We start from the raw sequence: 23,889 nt of genomic DNA, 5'->3' as shown, positions 1-23,889 counted from the left end.
CTGCTGGAAATTCTATAATTTTATAATCTATGATGAAATTATCACATGCCTTAAAGGACAGTATGTTCCTTTGATGTGTTACCAGTTGTATATGTACTAAAGTTACAACAGGTTTTGTTCCAGTTGATATTCTTGTATGGAAGGCCATCAGTTGCTGAATGTGCTGTGATTCAGGATTACATGTATATGTGCACATTTATATTAACATACACATAGAAGTGCCAAATAAAATGTTGAAAGTACAGTCATGCCACTGCTCTTACTCAAGACAGGCTAAGCTCCTCTTGGCTTCACATGAGATTGAATAAAATCTTGAAGGGAACTGAACAGTGCTAATCATAGATGATCTTTAAGATCCCTTCTAACCCAAATGATTCTAGTTCCAACCCCCCTGCCATGGGCAGGGACACCTTCCACTAGACCAGGTTGCTCAAAGCCTCCTCCAGCCTGGCCTTGAACACTCCCAGGGATGGGGCATCCACAGCTTCTCTGGGCAACCTGTTCCAGTGCCTCACCACCCTCTCTGGGAAGAACTTCTTCCTGATATCCAATCTAAACCTGCACAATTTCAATTTAAACACATTACCCTTTGTCCTGTCACTACAGGCCCTTGTAAAAAGTCTCCCCCCAGCTTCCTTGTAGCCCTCTTCAGGTACTGGAAGGCTGCAATAAGGTCTCTCCATAGGAGCCTTTTCTTTTCCAGGCTGAACAAGCCCAACTCTCTCAGCCTGTCCCCATAGCAGAGGGGCTCCAGCTCTCTGATCATTTTTGTGGCCTCCTCTGGACTTGCTCCAACCAGTCTGTATCCTTCTGATGCTGAGGGCTCCACAGCTGGACGCAGCACTCCAGGTGGGGTCTCACCAGAGCAGAGTACAGGGGCAGAATCCCCTCCCTCGACCTGCTGGCCACACTTCTCCTGATACAGCCCAGGATACGGTTGGCTTTCTGGGCTGCCAGTGCTCACTGGCTCCTGTCCAGCTTTTCATCCACCAATCATTCTGGTACCAGAAGATTCATTACTTACATTTCTCAAATTTAAAAAGAAAATCCGTGAAGTAGGCGGTCCAGGCAGGCTAGAAGAAATATGAAACCTGATAGAACTTGTCTTCAATAGGAAAGATTATTGTGATTACTCTGCGATCCACATTCTCGCTGATGGAAGGAAGGAGTGCTATTGAGAGATGAGAGAGATCCTACAATCAGAAAAAAAATAACAAAACTAATATTATAGAACTATCTTCCACTGCATGCTTGTGATTTCTTGTTGGCTATGTAGATCAGCTTTGTGGTGTTTGAAACTAACACTGCTATGCCAATTTAATCTGTTTCTGATACTTGTACTCTGATTCTTGCCCATAGGATCTACTTTAAGCCCTTCAAACAGGTCTTGCTTGGACCTTTAGGTGTCCCTCTGAGTTTGTTGGAATTGTAATTTAAGTCTGTCAGTGTATTCTATATCAAATAATTAGACAGTGGAGTAGTGATAGACTCTCCTGCTATCACTAGCCCTCTTTAACCAGGATTACTGCATTTGCCTAATCATGACAGTACATGTCAACTTAATTCTAGTCATTGCCCTAATTGAACTTCTTCATAAGCTGAAGACCTGAAAGGAAGGGAAGACCCTGTCTGGCATGGTTTGTCCCAGCTTGCCAAGGGAATCCTGTCTTAGCAGGGCATCACTGGGCTGAGGCCGTCCCCTCCTCTACCAAGAGGAGATGTCCTGCTTCCTTTGAAACAGGAAGGAGGGGGAAGCCTCATGGTTCATGAGGCTTTACAGAGCTCCGGGTACTTCTTGGCAACTGTAATGCTTTCCTGTTTCCCACCAGCTGCTGACAAAACTTAGATCTTGCTGTTTTGTCTCACTTCCCCCAAACCTTAGCAGAGAAGCGATAGTAATCTTGACATGTGATGTGTCAGTAGATGCTTTGTGGTTAGAGGTCACTCTGTGTTTGCATAGCAATTCACATGGATGTCTGGGCTCTGACTGTCTTGTAGATGCTGTGATGACAAAACTCCCTGCTTTAATAATAAACTGGCCTATTAATGGAGCAATTAATGTATTATTTGGAACTGCAGAACCCTGAGTGGAAACTAAACTTGACCCAGAGCCTTCAGCTCTCCCTCTTCCTGTGTTACTTAAATGAGATTAACATTATCTGTTTTCATCTGGGTGGGGAGGAAAACTAGTTAATTTTTGTTTGCATAATGTTTTGCATGTGAAAGTGAGAAGTCCTTTGTTTGCTGCAGGTGTATTGTCCTCCCACTCAGAAATGTTAGTTCTGTTCTGAAATAGAATAAACTTTTCTCAAACCACCATATAAGGGAAGACTGAATTTTGTTGTTGTTTTTGCCTGTGAATGTTTGAATTCTGTCTTCCATATGTTGACATTTGAAAACAAATTTCTCTTGTAAAGTTGACTTTGTACGATTCTACCAATTGCAGCCCTGAGTGAGAACAAGCAGCTTATGCAAGATAATAGAAGGGTAAAAATGCAATATTAAAAAAAAAAAATGTTTACAGGTACATAGAACAGATATTTCAAGTCGAAGATGATGTTCATGAACTGCAAGGTATTATCCTTGTCTCATTTAGCCACTTCCTGCTCGCTATACTGATGTGAAAGATTTTATGAAGAAATACTGTTCATTTTCTATATATCTTACAGCATACACTGGTATATAAACAGGCACTTGTTTTTCAGGTTCATTTAGTTCCCATTTCTTGGTCCTGCTCCTGATTTCCACAGCCATTGATTGCTGTGTTTCAAAGGATATTTGCCTTGTTCTAATGTTTCTCAAGCTGAAGAAGTCAGCAGGTTTCTTTTGGGGATAGCTCTCACTGAAAATACTTGCATCTTTGCTACTTGTGTTTCTTCTTGCCTCACCTTCACTTGTTGACTGATTGCCTGATGTTGGCACTTCCTTGTACTCAAACTGGCATGGCTACTCTGAGGCAGAGGATTTGGAGGCTGCACCTCATCCCTAATGTGAATATCTTCTCTGCGAGTTGTTTGGCACACACTTCTTAATTGATGCAGTGCCTGCTGTGATATTTGGGCATACTGTCAGCATGTATTTTTACAGAGGTAGAGCCAAACCAGCAAAATCTGTGCTGCTGTCCACAGGCTAAATCAGCAGCACTCTTCGCACTAGCCACGGTAGTGTTTCCAATGGGTGCATCTCTGTTCCTGGCAGGCCACTTCTCATCCTAAGATTCTACCAGCTGATGGGAGCACAAGGACTTTTGGACAAGGCCAATTTTTACAGCTGGGGAAAGGATGCTCAGATGGTTTGTCCTGAGACATGGAAGCACAGGGGTTGTGTATATTTTCATCAGCCAAGACACTATTTGGCTGTCATCCACAAGCAAGATGATGTGACTGGATTTAGGCTGATGAGATGGGCTGTAGCAGGGCTGCAGAGCAGCTGGTGCAGTCTTTAAAAACTGACAGCATGGGGAGGCGAGGGAAAGGCATTTACCCTTGGCAGTTTTGAAGAAAAAAGCATCTTTAAAAAGAGGCCAAGTGTTGGGCAGGTAGAGGCAAAAAACCTGTCAAACAGCTTTTTCAAATTACTTGCCAGTTTGGGAAAAACATTTATTACCCATGTCTGGTCCTGGCCAAGGCCCTTTTCCCAGTGCGTGCTGCCTTGTTTACAGCATAGGAAGCCAAATTTGGGCACTAGATAATTCCATGTTACAGAGCTCTGGAGAGCCTTGCAGGTGGCTTGTCTTAAAGTGAAGGTTCCGTGTGCTTGCTTGCATAGCATGCTTTTGTTTCAGCAACGCAATAAAGGATATAAAGAGCGAACGTGTAAGCATGGTTCTGCATTACTGTTTTCAGATTGTGGATTTGAAGTACTGCCTATCAAGTGACTGTTTCCTCCTGTGACTTAAGGGTGATAAATCAGCTGCAGGGTTAATAAAAATTGGAATTTTGATAGTGAAGATTTCTTTGAAAGTAGATTATTTCTAAGCATATGTCTGTAGGAATAGAAACTACCTGTTTTAGTTCAAAGTAGAATCACAAACATTAAACAACTGTCTAATGTACGTCTGCCTCTCAGATCTAGGTGGTTTGTGAGGTTGTATGTAGTTTCTCTTGGATTTGGTCAGTGTAGCTGATCTGGTAAAGAAAAATGCGATCACTCCCACGGTCATGTGTATTCCACAAACATATCTTTGTGATTAAGTGTGCATAGATATTTTCCAGTAAATCACTTGTTAACCAAGTAGGATTAGGGTGATACTAAAGACCCACATTGTAGATCTGTAATAGAGAATTGTGTGTAGTACAAGAGTATTTCAAAGTTGAGCCTGTGATTAAATAAGAATAGCTTTGAGCAGAATTATAACTCATCTTTTATACAAAAAGACTATGTAGTAGGTTTGAAAGGAGCTTAAAAACTCTCCAAGAAACCTGCCTTTTTCTCTGTTCTCACATGTTTTCTTGTATGCCATAGAAATTTAGCAGAAAGTAATTTTCTTTTTCCATGGAACACTAAGATTAAAAGCACATTTGTCTTCTCACCAGATGAACATTCCTGTTGCTTCTAGAGGGATACACAAAAATATTAAGAAATGTAGTATCTAACAGTTATATGGCTACAGGAATTCTACTCTTGAGAACTAGACTTGGGCTGAAACCTTATTACTCTATTATTTTTCCCTCCTTTTCAGAGAATACCCCACCTGTAGGCTGCTTATTTTAGGGGAGTTTTTCCTCTTGAGATTGTTCAGCTTTGCCTAAAGGGAAAGTCTTTCTGGAAAGTGGTGTTTTCTTCAGGGAGGGGTGCTCTCATCCGCAATGACTTTGCTGTTTGGACTAAAGGAAAGCAGAACTATTAAGAGCAGTATCGTCCACTTGAGACATGGACACCCAAATTCATCTTGTTGATTTATTTGTAGTGAGGCACATTCACTCAGTGTCACCCACACTTTCTCTCCCTGCCCCAGTGGGTATTGTACACTGCATCACTATTTACTATTCTAATCCAAAGCTAAAAATAAGCATTACATCACATTACCTAAAAGTCTTACAGACACTGTGTCTGCCTATACAAATACCTATTGACCAGACTGACTGCAGAATTAGCTTAGTGGAATTAGCATGGAGCAGTGGAATAACCTTGGTGTTATGCTGACCTCTGACAAGAAAAGATATCACCTTTTCTGTATTAATTTCTGACTCATGTAAAGAAAAATACCCAGGATGTGGAACATGAAAATATTCCAAATTATTATCAAATGTAGTTGTTGCAATATATTTACTCATATTTCTTACTCATCTGTGTCACCTCATCACATCTGAATTTTGGCTTAGTATTCTTTTAGCACAGAAATTAACCCATAAGCCCAACTGTAGGTTTGTAGCTACAGACCATAGCCAAATAAGTGCTTGCGCTCAATATTCTTTCATGTTCTTCATATTTTTTCCCAGAATGTAAGGCCAAAAGGGATCATTACATTCATCCAGCCTTATGTAATTTGTAATGTAGACCATAAAATACCAACTAGTGTTTCCTGAGTCTTCATGTGGCTGAATGCAAGTTTATATAAAAGTGTATATGTAGATATATTTTTAGAAGCTCATCTAATTCTGCTTTGCAGATGGTATAGAATTTGCTAGATGTTAGCAATTTAGTCTACATGTTAATAAGCACCTTACTTGGAAACGTTTTCTTGTTCAGTTTGAGCTTTCTTCCCAGTGTTATTTTCCATTTCCCCTCTTTGCATTGTAACTTAGGTCCACTAATTTTAGAATCAGATTTGTTGTTGTTGTTAAAGGTCTCCCTAGTTGAAAAAGCGCATCAGCTCTTGATTGTGACCCTGAAGTGTGGTGCAAAACTTAGTGATTGTCTGCCCAAGGTGGAGGGTTATTTTGCTGGTTAATACTTTTGCAAAACAACAACTGCTTTGTCTGCCTTTACCAAATACATTGTAAATAATAAATTAAAAAATGTAAATAATAAATTTAAAAAAATTCCTTTTCTTTTTTAGAAGTTGGTAAATGCTAGATTTCTTTTAATTTTTTTCCCCCTTCCAATTTTATAGTAGGTGTTTGAGGTTTTTAAAAAAGTTTTACCAATACCAGCACGCATTGATTCTTGTGAAGTACACATTTTGTTTCATGGCTGTGGACTAGTGCCAGCACTAAAATAAATATAAAGTTTTAAGAAATAAATCAAATTATATGGTGATGATATTCTTGGCTCTGCAATCCTGTCATGCTTTTTTGGCCTTTCTAAATCCATTGACTTATTTATGAAATTTCCCATATGACTTGGCACTTGCATCTGCAGCATTAGAATAGTCAGAAATCTGCATTTGCAAAAAATCCACCTAGCAACTGTTAAGAAAATAATACAGGAGATGATTATTTTTGCCTGCCTAACTCTCAACTGGAAGGTGACATCTTGAATAGCCATTTCTTGTCTCCTGAGATAGTAGCAATAACCTATTCTTAGTAGTAAATGTGTTGTAACTTTTCAAAAAGGTATGCGCTTCTATTTTTAAACATGATGATGTTCACCACAATATCTTTGTTTTTAATTATATGCATTGTGTATTGTAAAATTGTCTTTGACACAAAAAATGTGTTTATTTGGTGCCTAAGTAGGTGGTAGTTAAATGCTGCCCCACACAGAAACAATAAATTCAGATTCTTTCTTAATAATAAGGCTTTGCTGTGGCCTGTGCAAGTTTGTTAAATGCAGCAGAGTAAAATGATATGTTATAGTTAGTAAGTTAGGCAAAAAAATAAACATTTTGATTCTCATAAGATATTTTGATCTTTGTAACATTAAGCAAAATGTGCAACAGTGAATATACCTTTCTGTGCAGTGCAACCCTTGATGTACAAAGGCTAGACGTACAACTTGTCTTGCAGAGCTCTAAATATTAGGCTGTGCCTGGCAGCTTCAGAAAGGAAATTGTTCCTTTATTAGCCATCTGTCTCTGAGGATGAGACCAAAAAAAAGTGTAGTAGAATCGTTGCTGACTTGGGTTCTGAGCTGATCCTTGTGAGAGAATGGATCTGGGCAAAACTCCTCAAAGTGGATATGCTCCTGCCTTTTTTTCGTGGGGACAGTAAGTGACTGGAGGATTCTTGGATTACGAAGTGAAAGGAAAAGTCATCCAGATACCAGAAAGGACAGCAGTGATGTGTGGGAAGAGGACAGAGCAGCGATGTGCAAGGAGTGTGTATACACAGGGCTAAACGCAGGTGTAAATGCTCTCTTCTGACTGGTCTTGGCTGTTTGGCAGCAACATGTGATGCATATCAACCTGCAGCTTATATAAACTTTTATAACCTTCTATAAAGTTTTAAATGTAGTTACATACAGGTGTTTATATATATAGTTCATATACATGTCTTTTCTATATATAGTTCATATAGTCTACATATAGTTTATATAAAAATAGATATGCTGTGCATTGGTTTGCTTTGTCTGTGGGAAATTACAAAAGTTCTGTGGCAGTTTTCATGGGGTTCTCTGACTAACGTTGATATGTGGGGGTATATTAAAATCTCTATCTAATTAAAAAATATATGAAGCTATGAAATGAATGTTCAGGTGTAGTGTAGTCCTGTGTAGTTAAGGAACCCAAACAACCCTAGCAGTGTCCTAGAATGCTATCGTATAAGTTCTATTTCTCCTCTGGTTCATTTTGTATGCTGAGAGCATGTGTGCTGGATGGAAATCTAAGCTGCTACAATTACCTGTTCACTTTTTCCAACTGCAACATAAACCAGAGTAACTTACAGAGTCATAGGATGGTTTGGGTTGGAAGGGACCTTAAAGATCATCTAGTTCCAAGCCCCCTGCCATGGGCAGGGACACCTTCCACTAGACCAGGTTGCTCAAAGCCTCATCCAGCCTGGCCTTGAACACTTCCAGGGATGGGGCAGCCACAGATTCTCTGGGCAAGAGATGCCTAACAATTGTTACAAACTGACATGTTTTATGTCTTGATTGGGAAAGGAGTAGGAGCTCAGGCATGGCTTGTTACTGTAGCTCAGCTAATGACTAAGAACATACACACTGGGTCCTCTCTTCTTGCTGGCTAGGCAGATCTTTGTTATTCCAAGTGAAGATTGTCATCGTATCGAAATGAAGTACAAGACTGAATGCAAAGGAAACATTTCCTTCTCTGACCTACTTAGTTCAGTAAAGAGTAATTTTCTGGGAAATGCCAGGACTTACCCTGGCTTCATTGTGTCAGACCATATACATAAGCAGAAATGTACAGAATAACCACCATCTGGTTTTGATAGGTTTGGAGTAGCTCCAAAGTGTAACTTACAAACCAACAACTTAAATAGTGGTGGTGGTGTTGTGGGTTTTTTTTTTTCTTTTAAAGAAAGAAAACAGGTGGAATTTAGCAAAAGTCTTGTTCAAATAAAAATATCTTTCCATTGGCACATGCCCATTAAAGGAAGAATAAAGAGTCAGTGTACACACGTGTATTTTATGCCATTACTCCAACCTCAGCCCTTAGGTACCTAATTTCAGCTCCTGTTTTCTCTGAGAAAAATTACATAATACTGTTCATTTTGAAAGTTGTATGGGGTGTCTTACACTCTTCCATTTTTCATTCACCCTATGTGATGAATGGGGACCTACAGGGAAGCTGGGAGGGGACTTTTTACAAGGACCTGTAATGACAGGACAAAAGGTAATGGGTTTAAATTGAAAGTGGGGAGGTTTAGATTAGATATCAGGAAGATAGATATCAGTAAGAAATTCTTCCCGGAGAGGGTGGTGAGGCACTGGAGCAGGTTGCCCAGAGAAGCTGTGGATGCCCCATCCCTGGAAGTGTTGAAGGCCAGGCTGGATGAGGCTTTGAGCAACCTGGTCTAGTGGAAGGTGTCCCTGCCCATGGCAGGGGGCTTGGAACTAGATGATCTTTAAGGTCCCTTCCAACCCTAACCATTCTATGATACTTTAATTACCTTAATAGAAAAGCTAGGAAGGTATTTTCTTCTGGTATGGGATGAACTACAAGCTGCATAGAAAACGAGCAATTTATTTGTCATCTTTTTGTACTTGTTTTGTAATGAAATTTTCATAGTATATGACTGAGCACATAATCCTACTGTGCTGTTTCGCTTGCATGTTGGTGCATTTTTAGTACTGTAGCCAGTTTAGAGTTTTCTGACACAAGTAGCACATCTTGCGTCAGCTCTCGAGAATACACAGCTACCCTGTGCTTCAAATTTTCTTGCAACCACTTTGGATTGTTCCTTCTCCACCTGAGAAATCTCTGGAGTAGGGAAGTCTTAAGTGGACAGAGGGTTTTATCACTGTAAATTAAGCAGAGGATATTTCATGGCCTCCAGACAGCATCTGTGTTCCCAAAAGGTGGAGCATAAGAAGTGTACTTTGTCTGGGCTGGTTTTGAGGCAGTAGGGGCCAGTGCCACATCAGGGGAAGGACTTGGACACTGCTTGTGGCAAGGATGAACTGTGTTATTCCTTGGAAGATGTGAGGAACGGGAAACAAATCAAATACGTTTTGGCAATGGTCCCAAACAGGTTGAGGAAGAGAATTAACCACATTAATGATTGATGATGGCAGAGCTCATTCAGCCTGAAAAGTACTTTCTCTAAGTGCTAAATGCTGGCATTAATAATGTATGCATTTTCATTTTAATCCACACTTGGCATCTGCAGATGGAGGGGAAAGAAAAGAGCCAGCAGTGTCATTATGGCAACACTGATACCTCACTACAGCTGAAACGACCAACGTAGCCAGCTTAGGTCCTGGTTCTTGCAGAGCTCAGCCTGCTGTAGTTGCTGCTGGTGGTTCTCTTGAACTGCTCTGCCACCCACCCTGCAGAGCTCTAAGTAAAGGCTTGGAAACCTTCTGCAAGTCAAACATCTAAGTGAATTGTTGTCTGTAGTAAATCCCTGCTGATAAAAGAAGGCGGCATAGACCATAATCTATCGCATGTGGATTTTTTACACAAGTAAAAAGATATTAATTATCCAGTTTCTGGTTTTCTTTTCCGAAGAATAGGCCTGTTGTCTCTGAGTAGGAGATGTGTGGAAGGAGACTTGGACAGAAATTATTTGTTGTACTGTCAAGGTACACAGAAAAGCTGTGTATCAGCACAGTAGAAATTATGTGGGCAGGAAGTGGAGTTTTTGCTTCAAGAGGTAAAATCTAGAATAAAATGTTAATATAGGTGATGGGGTCCCTGAAAGGAGATGAATAGACATATCAAGAAGCAGAACAGAAAGAGATGAGGTTGAATGAGTAGACTCAAAATCTGGACCTTAGCAGCTACAAGCTGCATGCAAAGGGTTAGGCTGTAAACGTGCTCGTTGATAGGCTTGTTTGCTGGCGTGGTTGGAAGGAAGAAGCAGCTTTGTACTCTGACCTGCAGTTTTGGCAAGGTCGATGCAGCCCTTTGCCTTCCCAGGCTGATGGCACATCAGCAGTTGCATACCTTTTGCAAGTTCTGTCTGGAAAAGGTACTTGAAGTCCTTGTTTTTCCAGCTTGCTGCAGAGTGTGTAATCCTCGCCTCCCACCCAACTATGCTGAGCTTGTTTTCTATCTTTATTTTGCTCTGCTTTTGGTCTAGCCTCTCGCTTTATTCATGTATCTGGTAACAGAGCTAGGGACCTACTTTCTGTGATTGTCTCCAGTTTTCCACTGCCAGTTGAGCTTGCAAGCAGAGTGAGAACACCAAGGGTGACCCACCCACTGGAAAGCAGACCCTCCTTTGCTCTTTCTGTGCAGTTTCAGGCTGGTAGAAGTTGGAAGGTAGCTGCAGGAAGGAGGATATCTCTCTCCATCATTTCCCTTACCTCCCCAGGATACACCTATATGGTAGTTCTCACCTTGATATGGGAAGTGTGAAGGTGGAGGAGGTGGTTGCTCTTGAAGAATAACAAGGTTTGGGCTTAATTTGCCTTTGGCCTAAAATATCCACCTTTAATCTCTGTTTTGTTGACGGTTGTGCTGTGCACTACTGTGTTAGGTGCTACATTTTCACTGTTACGGCTTGGTTAAAATGCTGTGGTTGCTAGGGAGAAAAGTATTAGTATTACCAATATTTATTATTCATTCCCCATGGAAACCATAGTTCTTCTAGGAGTCCTAATTCTCACATTTTTAAAGATATTTAACCATGAAGTTCAGATACTTGTTTTCTAGAAATATAGGGCAAGATACGCCACTCCCTTCTCCTCCCTGGTATGGTTGACAGATGTCTGTCTATGGGTAGTTGCTGCTTACTAAGCTCTGTTGTGTTTCCAGTCACATCAAGATTTTTGGAGTGTGGTTAATCTAATTTTATCTTGGTGGTGTTTTAATTTTTTTTTTTCCTTTTTCCGCCCTCCTAGCTCCCTGTTTGATTTGTGCTTTTCCCCTTTTTTTTTTTTTTTTTAATTTATTGTGTATTTTAAAATGAGGAAGAATTCCTTGGGGAAACGAACCTGCTGTTTTCTATTCAAAGGTATAACTATGGCAAAAGCTGTGAACGTGGCCCATGGTTGTAAAACGGACACAGTAGTATCTGTTTTTTCAAGGAAGTGTCAGTTCTTCAGATTTCCAGAGTAAAATACTGAGTAGTTAAAATACTGAGTGGTTTATTCTTGGAATAGTGAACTCAATCTTTTCTCTCTTACAGTGCCTAAAACAGTATGTGGAACTTTTGATCAAAGAAGGTCTAGAAACAGCAATCAGCTGCCCTGATGCTGCCTGCCCAAAGCGAGGTCATCTGCAGGAAAATGAGGTACACTTTTACTGAAAATAGGTTTTCCTTCTTTCCAGGATATTTCAATGTGTCTTGGTCCGTATGTTACAGCTGCCACTGTTGCCAACATATGTTTATAATAGTTCTCTAAAGGTCAAATATTTTGTCTTCATTTGCTGAAAATGCCTTAGTTTATTGCTGTTCCTAATTGGAAATTTGTCTTTTTCTTTTCATTCCTTTAACAGATTGAGTGCATGGTTGCATCAGAAATCATGCAAAGATATAAGAAGCTACAGTTTGAAAGAGGTAACACAATTGCAAGGCTGTGGGAATGCTATCGCTCCAGAGCAATTCCATAAATCAACATCTGGCTCTGCACATCTTCATGCAATAGCACTGTGCATTAATTGTTTGGGCATCAACCTCTTCCCCCACTAAAAAAAACCCAACCCAAAAAACTCCTTCTTTTGGTTCTAGCTTGCATGATTCCCAGAATTACAACATTCTGGGAGTAAACTAAGGAAAGAAAATGTATTATATTGCTCTATAACTAAGGGAGGGAGTGACTTCTATTTGGAGTTTTGCTGTTTGAGTTGACTACCAGTATTCTGGGGGCTGGGAAGGTAGACTGACTTCTTTTATGGAGCCACCATTATCTCTTGTGATGGCATTTGGTGCAAAATTATTAGGTAGTTCTGTGTGTAATGATAACATGAACCTTGTTAATTTTTATGAGGATATATGCTGACTGGGAGCCTTTGGGGATGTGGAACTGTGTGGCTATAGAGAACTTAAAGTAAGGTTTTGCTGAGGGCAGGACCCAGCCTAAGAACAACCGAGTCATTAGTAACTTTTTACTGACTTTATTGAGCTTTGAAACATGAAATGACTTACCAGTAAACAGCCTGCAAGAAAGGGATGAAACCATCTAACAGTCTTACTCTATTGTTAATCATGTGGGCCCATTAGGGCAAAGACCAGCTTGAAATGGAGTCTGACAGGGCAAGGCAATGTAAAAACACTTTCTGGTGGATTATACCTGCGTAGTATATGCTGTATTTTATTCAAGTAAAACTGAAGAAAAATACAACATCTCATTCTCAGAACAAGTTTAACTCAGTGAATGGAAGTGGGCAATTAATTCAGACTCTGGAAACTCACTTTAGTTTGGGGCCTTTTTTGCAAAAAAGGCCAGATTTATGCCTACGTGGGCAGCATAAATTAAAAGGCTTCTTTTGAAAATGCGTGTCTTCAAATGCCGTGCCAGTCAACCTCAGCTGGAATACATTGTTATGGAAGGCCGGCCTTGTAACCGCCTTTGAATTTCATTCCTTTATGCCCCTTTACAGAAGTGCTTTTGGATCCGTGTCGGACTTGGTGTCCATCCTCTACTTGCCAGGCAGTTTGCCAGCTCCAGGAATCAAGCCCACAGGACCCCCAGCTCGTCCAGTGCAAAGCCTGTGACATTGAGTTCTGCTCTGCTTGCAAATCTAATTGGCATCCAGGTCAAGGCTGTCAAGAGAACATGCCAATCTCTCTTCTTCCAGGAGAAACAAGGTGAAGTATTGCAAAAGATCAAGTGTTTAGAAACAAAACACTCAATGTTTGAACAAGCTGGAGTATGAATAGTGAAGAGGCATTTTCCTGATATTTTGTTTTAAGCTGTTTCCTTCACTTAGTCATTCCTCTTCTTTTAATAATACATTCCAAAACTGGATAGCTCTTGGCAGCCTCACTCCTTGCCACTGTTCCCAGTAAAGCACAAAGGAGCTCCTTGAGCTTCTGTCAGCCACCCTTTTGCCCTAGTGGGGGCAAAAATGATATCCAGGCAGCTCAGGAGCTTCCCTTCAGAGAAGATCTTGTTGCTGCTGCTATTCTGGACATTGTGAAGGTTAGTAACATTATGCCAAACTATGATTTTTTAGGAAAATCTGTCAATTATCCTAACTGCTGCACATTTGGCCGATGATCTTAAGTTCTGTTTCAAGCTGTTTCCAGTGGCATACTGCAGCCAGTGAATAAGAAAGGCTGTTGTGCATGCGTTCCACTTAATGTCTGGGCTTTTTCAAAGAAAGCAGTTGAAAGTACCATTAAAGTACGGCCATCCTTGCACTTGGGTATTCATAACATCTTCTTTCAAGCTTTGCTGTAGCAGATAACTAGCTAGGATTATGTCATAGAATCAATGAGGTTGGAAAAGACCCTTAAGATCATGGAGTCCTACTCTTAACCTAGCACTGCCTTGTCTACGACTAAACCATGCCCCTAAGTGCTACATGCTTTTTAAATACATCCCAGGGTGGTGATTCAACTAATTCCCTGGGCAAGCCTGTTCCAGTGCCTGACAACCCTTTAGGTGAAGAAATTTCTCCTAATATCCAATCTAAACCTCCCCTGGTGACACTTCAGGCCATTTCCTCTTATCAGTTGACAGTTGGGAGAAGAGATTGATACCGCCCTCACTACAACCTCTCTTCAGGTAATTGCAGAGAGCAATAAGTTTGCTCCTAAGCCTCCTCTTCTCCAGACTATAGAACTCTAGTTCTCTCAGATGCTCCTCATAGGAGCGTCTAGACCCTTCCCCAGCTCCGTTGCCCTTCTCTGGACGCACTCCAGCACCTCAATGTCTTTCTTGTAGTGAGGGGCCCCAAACTAAACACAGGATTCGAGGTGCAGCCTCACCAGTGCCCAGCACGGGGGTACAATCCCTGCCCTAGTCCTGCTGGTCACTCTGTTCCTGATGTAGGCCAGGATGCCACTGGCCTTCCTGCCCACCTGGGCACACTGCTGGCTCATATTCAGCTGCTGTCGACCAACATCCCCAGGTCCTTTTCCACCGGGCAGCTTCCCAGACACTCATCCCCAAGCCTGTAGCATTGCAGGGGGTTGTTGTGGCCCAAGTGCAGGACCTGGCACTTGGCCTTGTTGAACCTTATACAGTTGGCCTCGGCCCATAACCCAGCCTGTCCAGATCCCTCTGAAGAGCATTCCTACCCTCAGGCAGATCAACACTCCTGCCAACTTGGTCTCATCTTCAAACTTACTGAGGGTGCACTTGATACCCTCGTCCAGGTTGTTGATAAAGCTAGTAAACAGAACTGGTCTCAGTACTGAGCCCTGGGGAACACCACTTGTAACTGGCCACCAACTCCATTCACCACAACATGTTGGGCCTGGCCATCCAGTCAGTTTTTTACCCAGCAAAGAATATACTTGTCCAAGCCATGAGCAGCCAGTTTTTCCAGGAGAATTCTGTCGGGAACAGTGTCAAAGGCTTTACTAAAGTCTTGGTAGGCAACATCCACAGCCTTTCCCTCATCCACTAAGCAGGTCACCTTGTCACAGAAGGAGATCAGGTTAGTCAAGCAGGACCTGCCCTTCATAAACCAATGTTGACTGGGCCTGATCGCCTGGTTGTCCTGTACATGCCCTGTGATGGCACTGAAGATCTGCTCCATGACCTTTCTCGGCACCAAGGTCAGACTGACAGACCTGTAGTTCCCCAGGTCCCCCTTCCAGCCCTTCTTGTAAATGGGTGTCACATTGGCTAGTTTCCAGCCAACTGGGACCTTCCCAGTTAGCCAGGACTGCTCTTAAATGAGGGAAAGTGGCTTGGTGAGCACTTCCATTAGATCCACCAGTACTCTTGGGTAGATCCCATCCAGCCCCATAGATCTGTGTGTGTCTAAGTGATGTGGCGGGTCACTAACCATTTCGCCTTGGATGACGGGGGCTTCATTCCACTCCCTGTCTTCCAGCTCAGGGGGCTGGATACCTGGAGAACAACTAGTCTTACTGTTGAAGACTGAGGTGATGTAGGCATTAAGTACCTCAGCCTTTCTGTCATCCCTTATCACTACGTTTTTTCCCCCTGCACCAAATAAAGGATGGAGATTCTCCTTAGCCCTCCTTTTGTTGTTAATGTATTTATAGAATTGAGTTCGTGGCCAAATATTGTAACTCTTGCACATGCTTTTTTGTGTGTGCTTGATCAGAACTGAAGCTTACTACATGTCATGGGAAGGTAAAAAACTGAATCTATTTACTTTAGTATTTTGGTTGCTTTCAGTTTTTACTGAGGGTATGGTTTGGTTGGTTTGTTTTTTTTTTTTTTTTTCATTATTTTGGAGCATAATGATCTGGTAGCAGTTTGTGCTAGCATGCATTTAGAGTTTCATGTACAGCTTGTGGATTCAAAGCATTTTTCTGTAATACGGTTGCCTTAGTGTGATTAACGAGTGTGTGTCCTTTTATCCTGGTGGTGGGCAAATCAATCAGACAATCGGTCGGGGCTCAGGCCTGTTTTTCCACAATCTGTTGATTCCCCATCACTTGTTCTTGTATCTCCCACTGATAGTGGCTGCAGGAAGTGTCATTTATTAAGGTACATCTTGGTGTGCATAAAGCCTGCGTATGGTAGAAAGCTGTTCAAGGGAAGTAGATGTTCTTCCAGTGTTTCCACTGCATTCCTCTGTGTTGTGCCCGCTGTGTGAGTGCACATCCTCTGGTTTGCATAGTCAGGCAAGACAAGAAGAGGCAGTGCTGACCCTAACTGATGAACCATAACTTGTTACAACAGTGTTAGCGATTAAGAGATCAGTTCTGAAGGAACGGCATGCCCCAAAAAACTCATGGTTCCTGATGTGGAGGGAAGTTCCCTTGGAGTATCCTGAAGGATGGCAGAGATGAGCAATCTCTCCCTGGTACCCCAGTCCCAAGGAATGTAGTCTGGGCTCTAAGGGCTATCAGGGGTTTCCTTCCTCTTCTTTTCTGAGAAAGAAGAAAGAAGGAAAAAGAAAAATTATCTACATATACAAAATATTTAGCTGTGAACTAGCTGCTGCTCATCTGAGATATTTCAGGGGGAAAATGTATAGTATCCATTATTATGACTAGATAACAAAAACAGTTGGTAAAATATGTGGTAAATAAAATGTCTTGACTGTTAAGGTAGACACTGTAGTCATTAAACATTTATTCTAGAGATATGTTTGAAAAATAAAATACATCCAAAATACCTGAATAACAAAACTCAGTTGAATACTTGGTTCTCTACTAATTTCTCTTTTTTTTTTTTTTTTAAATAAAAAGGTAGGCTTACCTTCTTAGCACAGTTCCTAGAAGTTCTTCTCTTCTTTGTGGCCACACATCTTATTAATTCCTTACTCTCTCCCACAGTTCGGTTTTTAAAATGGAAGAAGATGATGCTCCAATCAAACGCTGTCCAAAGTGTAAAGTTTACATTGAACGAGATGAAGGCTGTGCCCAAATGATGTGTAAGAACTGCAAACATGCCTTTTGCTGGTACTGTCTGGAATCTCTTGATGTGAGTACATGCCATGCACTCTGGTCCTTAGCAGCTTAGACGTTCATTGCTTTGCCATCCAGCTCTCTCGTTAATCAATTAAGTAGTAGCTCACTAGCTGCTGTCCAGCTTGCTAGTCCGCAACCTGCCAGAGCTGATGCTGGTAACTTGATAGGATTTGATGGCTCTGTTTCACTTGTCTGACCTTTATGATTTTAGCATTTTGTCTATATGACTGAGGAAATAATCATTACAAAGCAAAATTTTATGAAGATTTTCTTTGCAGTCTTTATATGGTAACTAACATGGGTTTGTTTTTTTTTTGTTTGTTTGGTTTGGTTTTTTTTTTAATAATACTTCATTCAGTACTGATTTCTGAATGTTCCCTTTCTTGAAGGAGCTACAGGATGAGTATAGCAATGTTCTCAGTCTGTGGAAGTTTATCAGTCAAAATTTAGATTTGGTGCATCACCATGCAGGAGTCTTAACGGTCAGATTTGTTTACCATTCATTGTATTCTATGGGACAAAAATAGATCTGACGTATGAAAAAGAATACAGTGTTCTCCTAACACCGGGAATTTATCAGTCTATAAGCTGCTGCTGTCATATGTTTGGTTTTTTTAAAAATCAGCCTGTTATCATGCCCAAGGATCAGAGTATATACAATATACAACATCTGTTTCCATGTCATCTGTTGTATTTTATAGCATCGTTAACAATAGCAAAGGAAATGGTTTAGGTTCCCAAAAGCTACTCTGACTATTCAAATCCTGTGGTTGTCCCATTTGAATGCTTTACCAACAGTCCCTAAGTCACAAGCTTCTCATGTGCTCAGTTAAGAAGCAATGTTCCTGTGGTACTAGGCCTGCTGTCTTGGTTGGTTTGCGAAAAGATGGCAGGAGAGATTGGGAAATAATTTCTAAAAAATCTGTATAGTCCTTTTATTCTTCAGCTAGTTAAAAAGAACCAACTTTGGGAAGTCTGTGGTAAAAGTATTCATTTTCCTTTGCTTTGCTCTTTTGTATGTGTACAAAATATATGCAATAAGCCTATACTGGATCCTCTTGCTAAATTCCATACTAGTATTTAAATACGCAGTTTGAGACCCTTTGGGAGAAGAATTCGTTATAGATATACACCACTTGCTAAACAAACCTGTTTGTCAAGATGCTTAACTGTAAACAAAGCACTTTGGGAAGGTTGAACCCGGCCATATCCACTTTACTGAGCTTGTATCTTCCTGTACAATTCCTGATTATAAGTTCTTAGGAAATAGTCTTTTGTAACTTGGAGAATAGTTTGTAATTCTGTTTATTACCTACCTTTTCATTTAATATTTTGTAGGATGATTTTCTCCTTATACATTATGACAAAGGACCTTGTCGAAACAAACTGGGACACTCCAGGGCGTCTGTTATCTGGCACAGAACACAGGTAAAGTTGCCTTCCTTCGCCTTACTCATTTTAACACCTTAGGGTAAAATTCTGTGCCAAATGGTAACTGATTTTCATAGCAGATTTAAAGAGGGCAGTGGCTTGGAGAGGAACAGTCAGCTGTCCCAGAGAGGACACTCCTTGGTTAGAAAGCCAGTGAGAACTAGAAAGGGTGTGTTTGCAGAGCCAGTTAAGTGTCAGTCCAGATACATTCTAAGTAAATGAGAGGAGGACAGACTAGGTTGCCACTATCCAAACTGTTAACTGGGAAGCTCATCCTGCAGGGATCTTTAGCTCTGGGTCCAGAACTGGAAAGGGATTAGCCTTGATTATGCTCAGTATTTTACTGTGAACTCTGGTTGACTCATTCATGCAAGTTAGATGGAAAGTAACCTAGTGAGCTTATCAGTAGTTCCACACAGAGAATTAAATCGACAGTTACAGAGAGGGTGGGGATACCAGTCTCACGGGACCCAGCATGAGTGCTGGTGATGGAAGAGCTCTCTGCACTGCTTGGGTAGTGAATGCCAGTGTGTGACTTCGTCCAATCTGCTGCCTTTACACCCACTTCAGAGATACAGGGACATCTGGGTATCTGAGTCATTTCCTAAATTAACTGCGTGCCAGTAAATACCTACCTTAGCTTGAGATGAAGCACTTTTTGTGCAGTACGGTTTTCTTTCCATTTGAGCATAAACCCTGAGTCTAGAGAATAAACCCCAAGTCTGGACAGACAGCTAATCTGAAATAAAAGGAGAAGCATTGCACCCCTCTTCCTCCACGTACACCTCTGGGTGCCTGAGTTGTGGACTGCGTTTTGCTTGGCTTAGCCAGTGGTATGTGAGGAAGTGTGTGGGTACATAAGCTTTCTTGACATACCTGTAATATGAGGTGACTAATCTGGTATTTGCAGTCTGCTCTCAGCCGCAGCAGTTAGTGCAAATATGTTTGATAGACACTATGTTTGATGTTCTGCTCACTGCTGAGAGAGAAAGTGGTGATTCTCCACCAATCAGGATATAATTCTGCTAAACCCACTAAAGCCAAATCAACATTGCAGTCATTTCCTTACGTTAAGTTCCTTTCAGCATTTATCCAAGGCAGATTGAGGTAAGCCTTCGGTTTCTTGTTGTGGATTTAAAAAAAATATTTGTTTTGGCCAGAAGGAGTGGCTTGATGCTGATTAGGGCAGCAACTTCTTCAGAAGCAACAGAAACAAGTAGAAAATGAGTAAGTAATACTCAGCGGGCAGTTTTGTTTGAAAAACAGACAGACAGACAAAAAAAAAAAAAAAGAAACCCCAAACAAAATGAAACTTAATAAATTCTTCGATGGCATATTGAGACTGAAAGGAAGGTGTAAGTAGGTATCTCTTAAAAATTACTATGATCCACTGAATTGCCAACTTCCATCTTGGCTCTGTCTGACCAGTGCACTCTTAGCATGGTCTGCAAAGGCAAGGGCACGGTGTCTCCAAAGAGCAGTATGGCAGTAGTTGCAGCTCTCAGTTTTTAAGGGAGATTAGAATTAACTTTGGTTTAAGTCTGTAGTAAATAAATGCAAAGATTGCTAAATGGAAGCGGCATGAGATTGTCATCACCTCCAAAAACACCCAGAATGAGTAGTAAAAAGTGCACACCTCTGAAGCTGAAAAAGAAATCGCTCTTGGCAAGAAATAAAATTATTAGGGCAAGGAAGTTTAAGCTCCTTATCCCTGGACAGCCAAAATCGGGAGTGAAAGAATTTGGCTGGCAGGAGGCAGTCTGAGGGCGGCGACTGCTGTCCCACAGCGCCATCTCCTGCAACCAGCCTCTCCTCTCAGCCTCCTCGAAAATCCCTGGATGGTGGAATTGTGAAAAGATATACATAGTAATCAGAAAGAGAAATTGTGCGTGGCCAACAAAAGTACTAGTAAATCATCCCATCTATACCATGGCTAATTAAATATTTGCCAGTTAATTGAAGTGTCACATCTAGCCCTGGCTAGAAGAATCCGTTAATGGGTACTGCTCTCTAATTTCATTTTGCCTTCTGTTGTGGGTTTTGTTAGCAGATTAGCATTCCACTCCTGCCTTCATTATTCAGAATTATTCACAGACACTCTCGTGAATAAATATAAATTATTTTCTCAAATAATTTGCCGGCATATTGTTGCAGTGTTACTCTTTCAGTTGCCTGTGGCAAATGGGAAACTTCCTCAGGCAATGATCCTCAACCTGAATTTTTGGGAAACTTCCTCAGGCAATGATCCCCAACCTGAATGTTTTTTTTTTTAACAATATTCCAAATTTAAACTCTGTAGAAACTAATAGAGTTTGGCACATTGACAGGATGGGTAAGTCTGTTGTTCTCTGCCCATGCTGGGAAGAGTGTGATCAATAAAATCAATGAAAAAAATACTTTTAGGTGGAGTTAGGTCACGTCCCCTGAAGCAGCAGGATGAGCTCAGGTCTGACTGCAAAAAGGCTTTTGGCATATGCAAAGTCCTCCTGTAGTCTATAGTGTTTGTAACCTGGAGTAGAGATTCCTTGCGTTCCTTTCTGATTGGAAGTCTGTGGGAGTCTTCCCAGATTCTCCATGAACACCACCACAACTTTCATTCTTTTTGGAGCTGTCTCCAGCAAAAAGGGGAGCACCTGAAAGTGGGAGTCTCCAACTCTCTTGTAGCTGTGATCCTGATATTTAATATTTAGCTTTGCTCACGAAAAATTGTCTAGTCAGATACTTCATTAGTTACATGGAATACAGCAAAACTCAGAAAGGCAACCAACCACCTGCATCGCGTTGTGTGACGGAGCTGGGCGCTGTGGCACAGTTCTGGCTGCAGCAGTGACACGTGAGCGTTCGCTCTCTGATTTCACTCACGTTTACTGATGGCAGGAGCTGACTGTAGCGTACACGTGGGGGTGAGTCCTGGCTCTGGTCAGGTCAGTGGCATTTGCTGAGGTCCTCTTGAAGGACACTGATGATGCACTGGTGTCAGTAGAATCTAGACAACTGTTATCCGTAACACAGTGCTATTGCTTTCTCTTGTAGGTTGTAGGAATTTTTGCGGGATTTGGTCTTCTACTTTTGGTGGCCTCCCCTTTCCTTCTCCTGGCTACACCGTTTGTTCTGTGCTGCAAGTGCAAATGTAATAAAGGAGATGATGACCCTCTGCCTACCTAGACTGCGAGAAGGTTGGACTCATCGCAACGTGCATTTTGATTTTTTTATTGCTGTTGATGTTTCCCTCTGCACTTACATTGCTGTAGCCTTACTTGCCCCCTTCTGCTTTTAATTGACACACAGTCTTGGTTCCAGGAACTGTTGTTACTGCTGTTGCATAGATCAAGGGATAATAGACAAGGAGGGTAATGGAAGGCGAGTTTGGTGCTAAAGGGAGACCACGGACCCAGGGAGCTGTTTGAAATGAGGAGGTGATACCGCTAGAAGTAATGAAAAAGTTTCTGATGCTCTGCTGCTGGACTGGGAACTGTGCTGAGTGACATCAGCAAAACAAACTAGAAATGCATACAAATCTAAACTTTCTGCATATCCGTTTGCTTCAAAATTTGGTGTCTTATTCCTGTATATATTTAAGTTGCCTATCATTTAAATCAGATAGTCAACTTAGTGTGACTTTACCGTGTTTATTACACATCTGCTTTGGTTAAAGCCATCACAATGTCCTTTTTAGTACCTATTTTTCCAAGTATGAACAAAATCAATAAGGTGCATATAGGCCATCCTATGCCTTTCTTGAAATCTGGGGAGGCTTAGAAGGACAAAGTTGGTCCTGCTGCCTTCCAGGAATTTTTTTGAAGTCTTACAAGAAATTTGTTTGATTGAAAGCTACATTTTAAAAGTGAATTGATGAAGCTGTACGGTTGAGTGGTGACACAAACCTGCTATCTAATCAAGGTTCTTTTAAAAATGCATTGATGGTATTGATTACAGCTGGACCACTAGTGTTTTTCTGAATTGTTATTTTTTGCTGTTGTTTAGGGTTGTGCTACACTTACAGGGCTATGTAACTTTTAATCCAGGTATCTTAATCTTTTTATATATAGAGAGAGATATATATAATCCTATTTAAACCAAATGTGTAAATAGCTGTGCTATTGAAATATTTTGGAAGTTCAAGATAGCTTGGTTCTGTCTTTAGGGCAGTTATTAAAAAACACAGAACTAACTTTACTATTTAGCAACTCTTGAATTATCAATGAGTCTTTCCTTTTAAGTATAAAAATACATCAGGGTTATCCCTGTAGTTAATAACAAAAATGCCTGGGATATTTGTGGAAGTTGTACTTTACATTTAAACTACTTAGCCCATTTTCAGAGTTAATATCGTATGGTGTATGCTGTTAGTGACAATGCTGTGACCAAACAAGTTTTTATTTGAAAAATAATCACTTGATTTGATAGTTTTGTGGAGTTCACAGTGCTGTTTCCAGAGTAGTAAAGCGTGCTAGTCAACATGCTATTAATCACTGTAGTTTCTCTTTAGAAATACTTTAGAAATACAATAATCTTGTTGAAAACCATTTTGCTCTGATTTTAAAGCCTACAAGAATTCAACTAATAACTTGTTGCCATGAAATATGAAGCATCTGAAACAATGTGTGTATCTGTGTGTAGTATTGAAGGAAAACATTCTTTGAATGGTTTGTGGACTGAAGTTTGACTGCGTTTTTTTCATCATCATTTATTTCTGTGCATTTTCGATGTACTGAGATGGGTGAGTATGTTGAAGCCAGGATAACTTTGCACTGAAAATGTATTAAGACCCTTAAATGCAACTGCTATTGGTTGCTGTCACAGGCTGGGAATATATTTTCTTAGCTCAGGCATAAGGAAATGACTCCTTCCTTTATTATCTTTCCTTTCATACTGTTTGTCTGTTAAATAAAAAGACTGTAGGGTACAGTTCTGAAAAGGGCCACTGTCTTTTTATAAAACTACTATTGAATTATTTCTCCTCCTTCCAAGCTTAATGGTATCCAAATTCAAACTGTATGTAACCACAGAATTTAGCTCCGGGAGCTGGAGGTTATCTGCAATTTGTCTATTTGGCTTGATTTTAATGAGTACAGCCATTATAACACAAAGAATAGCTGGTTTCCAGCAAGTCTGAACTCCCTGTGGTATCTTCAGATTGTTTATGGCAATGCACAGTTCAGATCTTTACTCATAATACCTGGTTTTGTTATCACAGTATTTGTAGTGTTTTAGCTATCTTTGTTTTTAAAAATTGCTTAGTTGTTCAAAAATACTGGGAAGGAAGTCTGGATAGTGCATTTGATCCCTGTTTGCCAGCCCCCAGCGGTGTGTGAGGCGCTGCTGGGTTCAGCCGGCAGTGATGTAGGAATCTCTCTTCAGGCTTTGGCCGCAGCTCAGTCCATTCTCCCAGAGGTACCCTCAGCTGAGCACCCGGCTTGGCCTGACCCATAGCTTG

General features: G+C 41.0%; 1 protein-coding gene across 1 annotated transcript in view; it reads left to right on the top strand.

Annotated features, from left to right (window-relative positions):
* RNF144A (ring finger protein 144A) overlaps positions 1-21,617 on the top strand; it is a 25,510-nt gene extending 3,893 nt beyond the window's left edge. Inside the window, exons 2-7 of the mRNA XM_010149229.1 lie at positions 11,643-11,747; positions 11,954-12,014; positions 13,058-13,265; positions 16,887-17,034; positions 18,360-18,449; positions 21,486-21,617. Coding sequence (XP_010147531.1) covers positions 11,643-11,747; positions 11,954-12,014; positions 13,058-13,265; positions 16,887-17,034; positions 18,360-18,449; positions 21,486-21,617 — 744 coding nt within the window. The remainder of the gene's footprint in view (positions 1-11,642; positions 11,748-11,953; positions 12,015-13,057; positions 13,266-16,886; positions 17,035-18,359; positions 18,450-21,485) is intronic.
* The last annotated feature ends 2,272 nt before the right edge of the window (positions 21,618-23,889 follow it).

This window comes from Eurypyga helias, unplaced genomic scaffold (genome assembly GCF_000690775.1).
Source record: "Eurypyga helias isolate BGI_N326 unplaced genomic scaffold, ASM69077v1 scaffold2373, whole genome shotgun sequence".
In the NCBI taxonomy this organism is placed as follows: Eukaryota; Metazoa; Chordata; class Aves; order Eurypygiformes; family Eurypygidae; genus Eurypyga; species Eurypyga helias.
The sequence above is the reverse complement of the archived record's forward strand: the minus strand, read 5'-3'. Positions and strand labels throughout refer to the sequence as shown.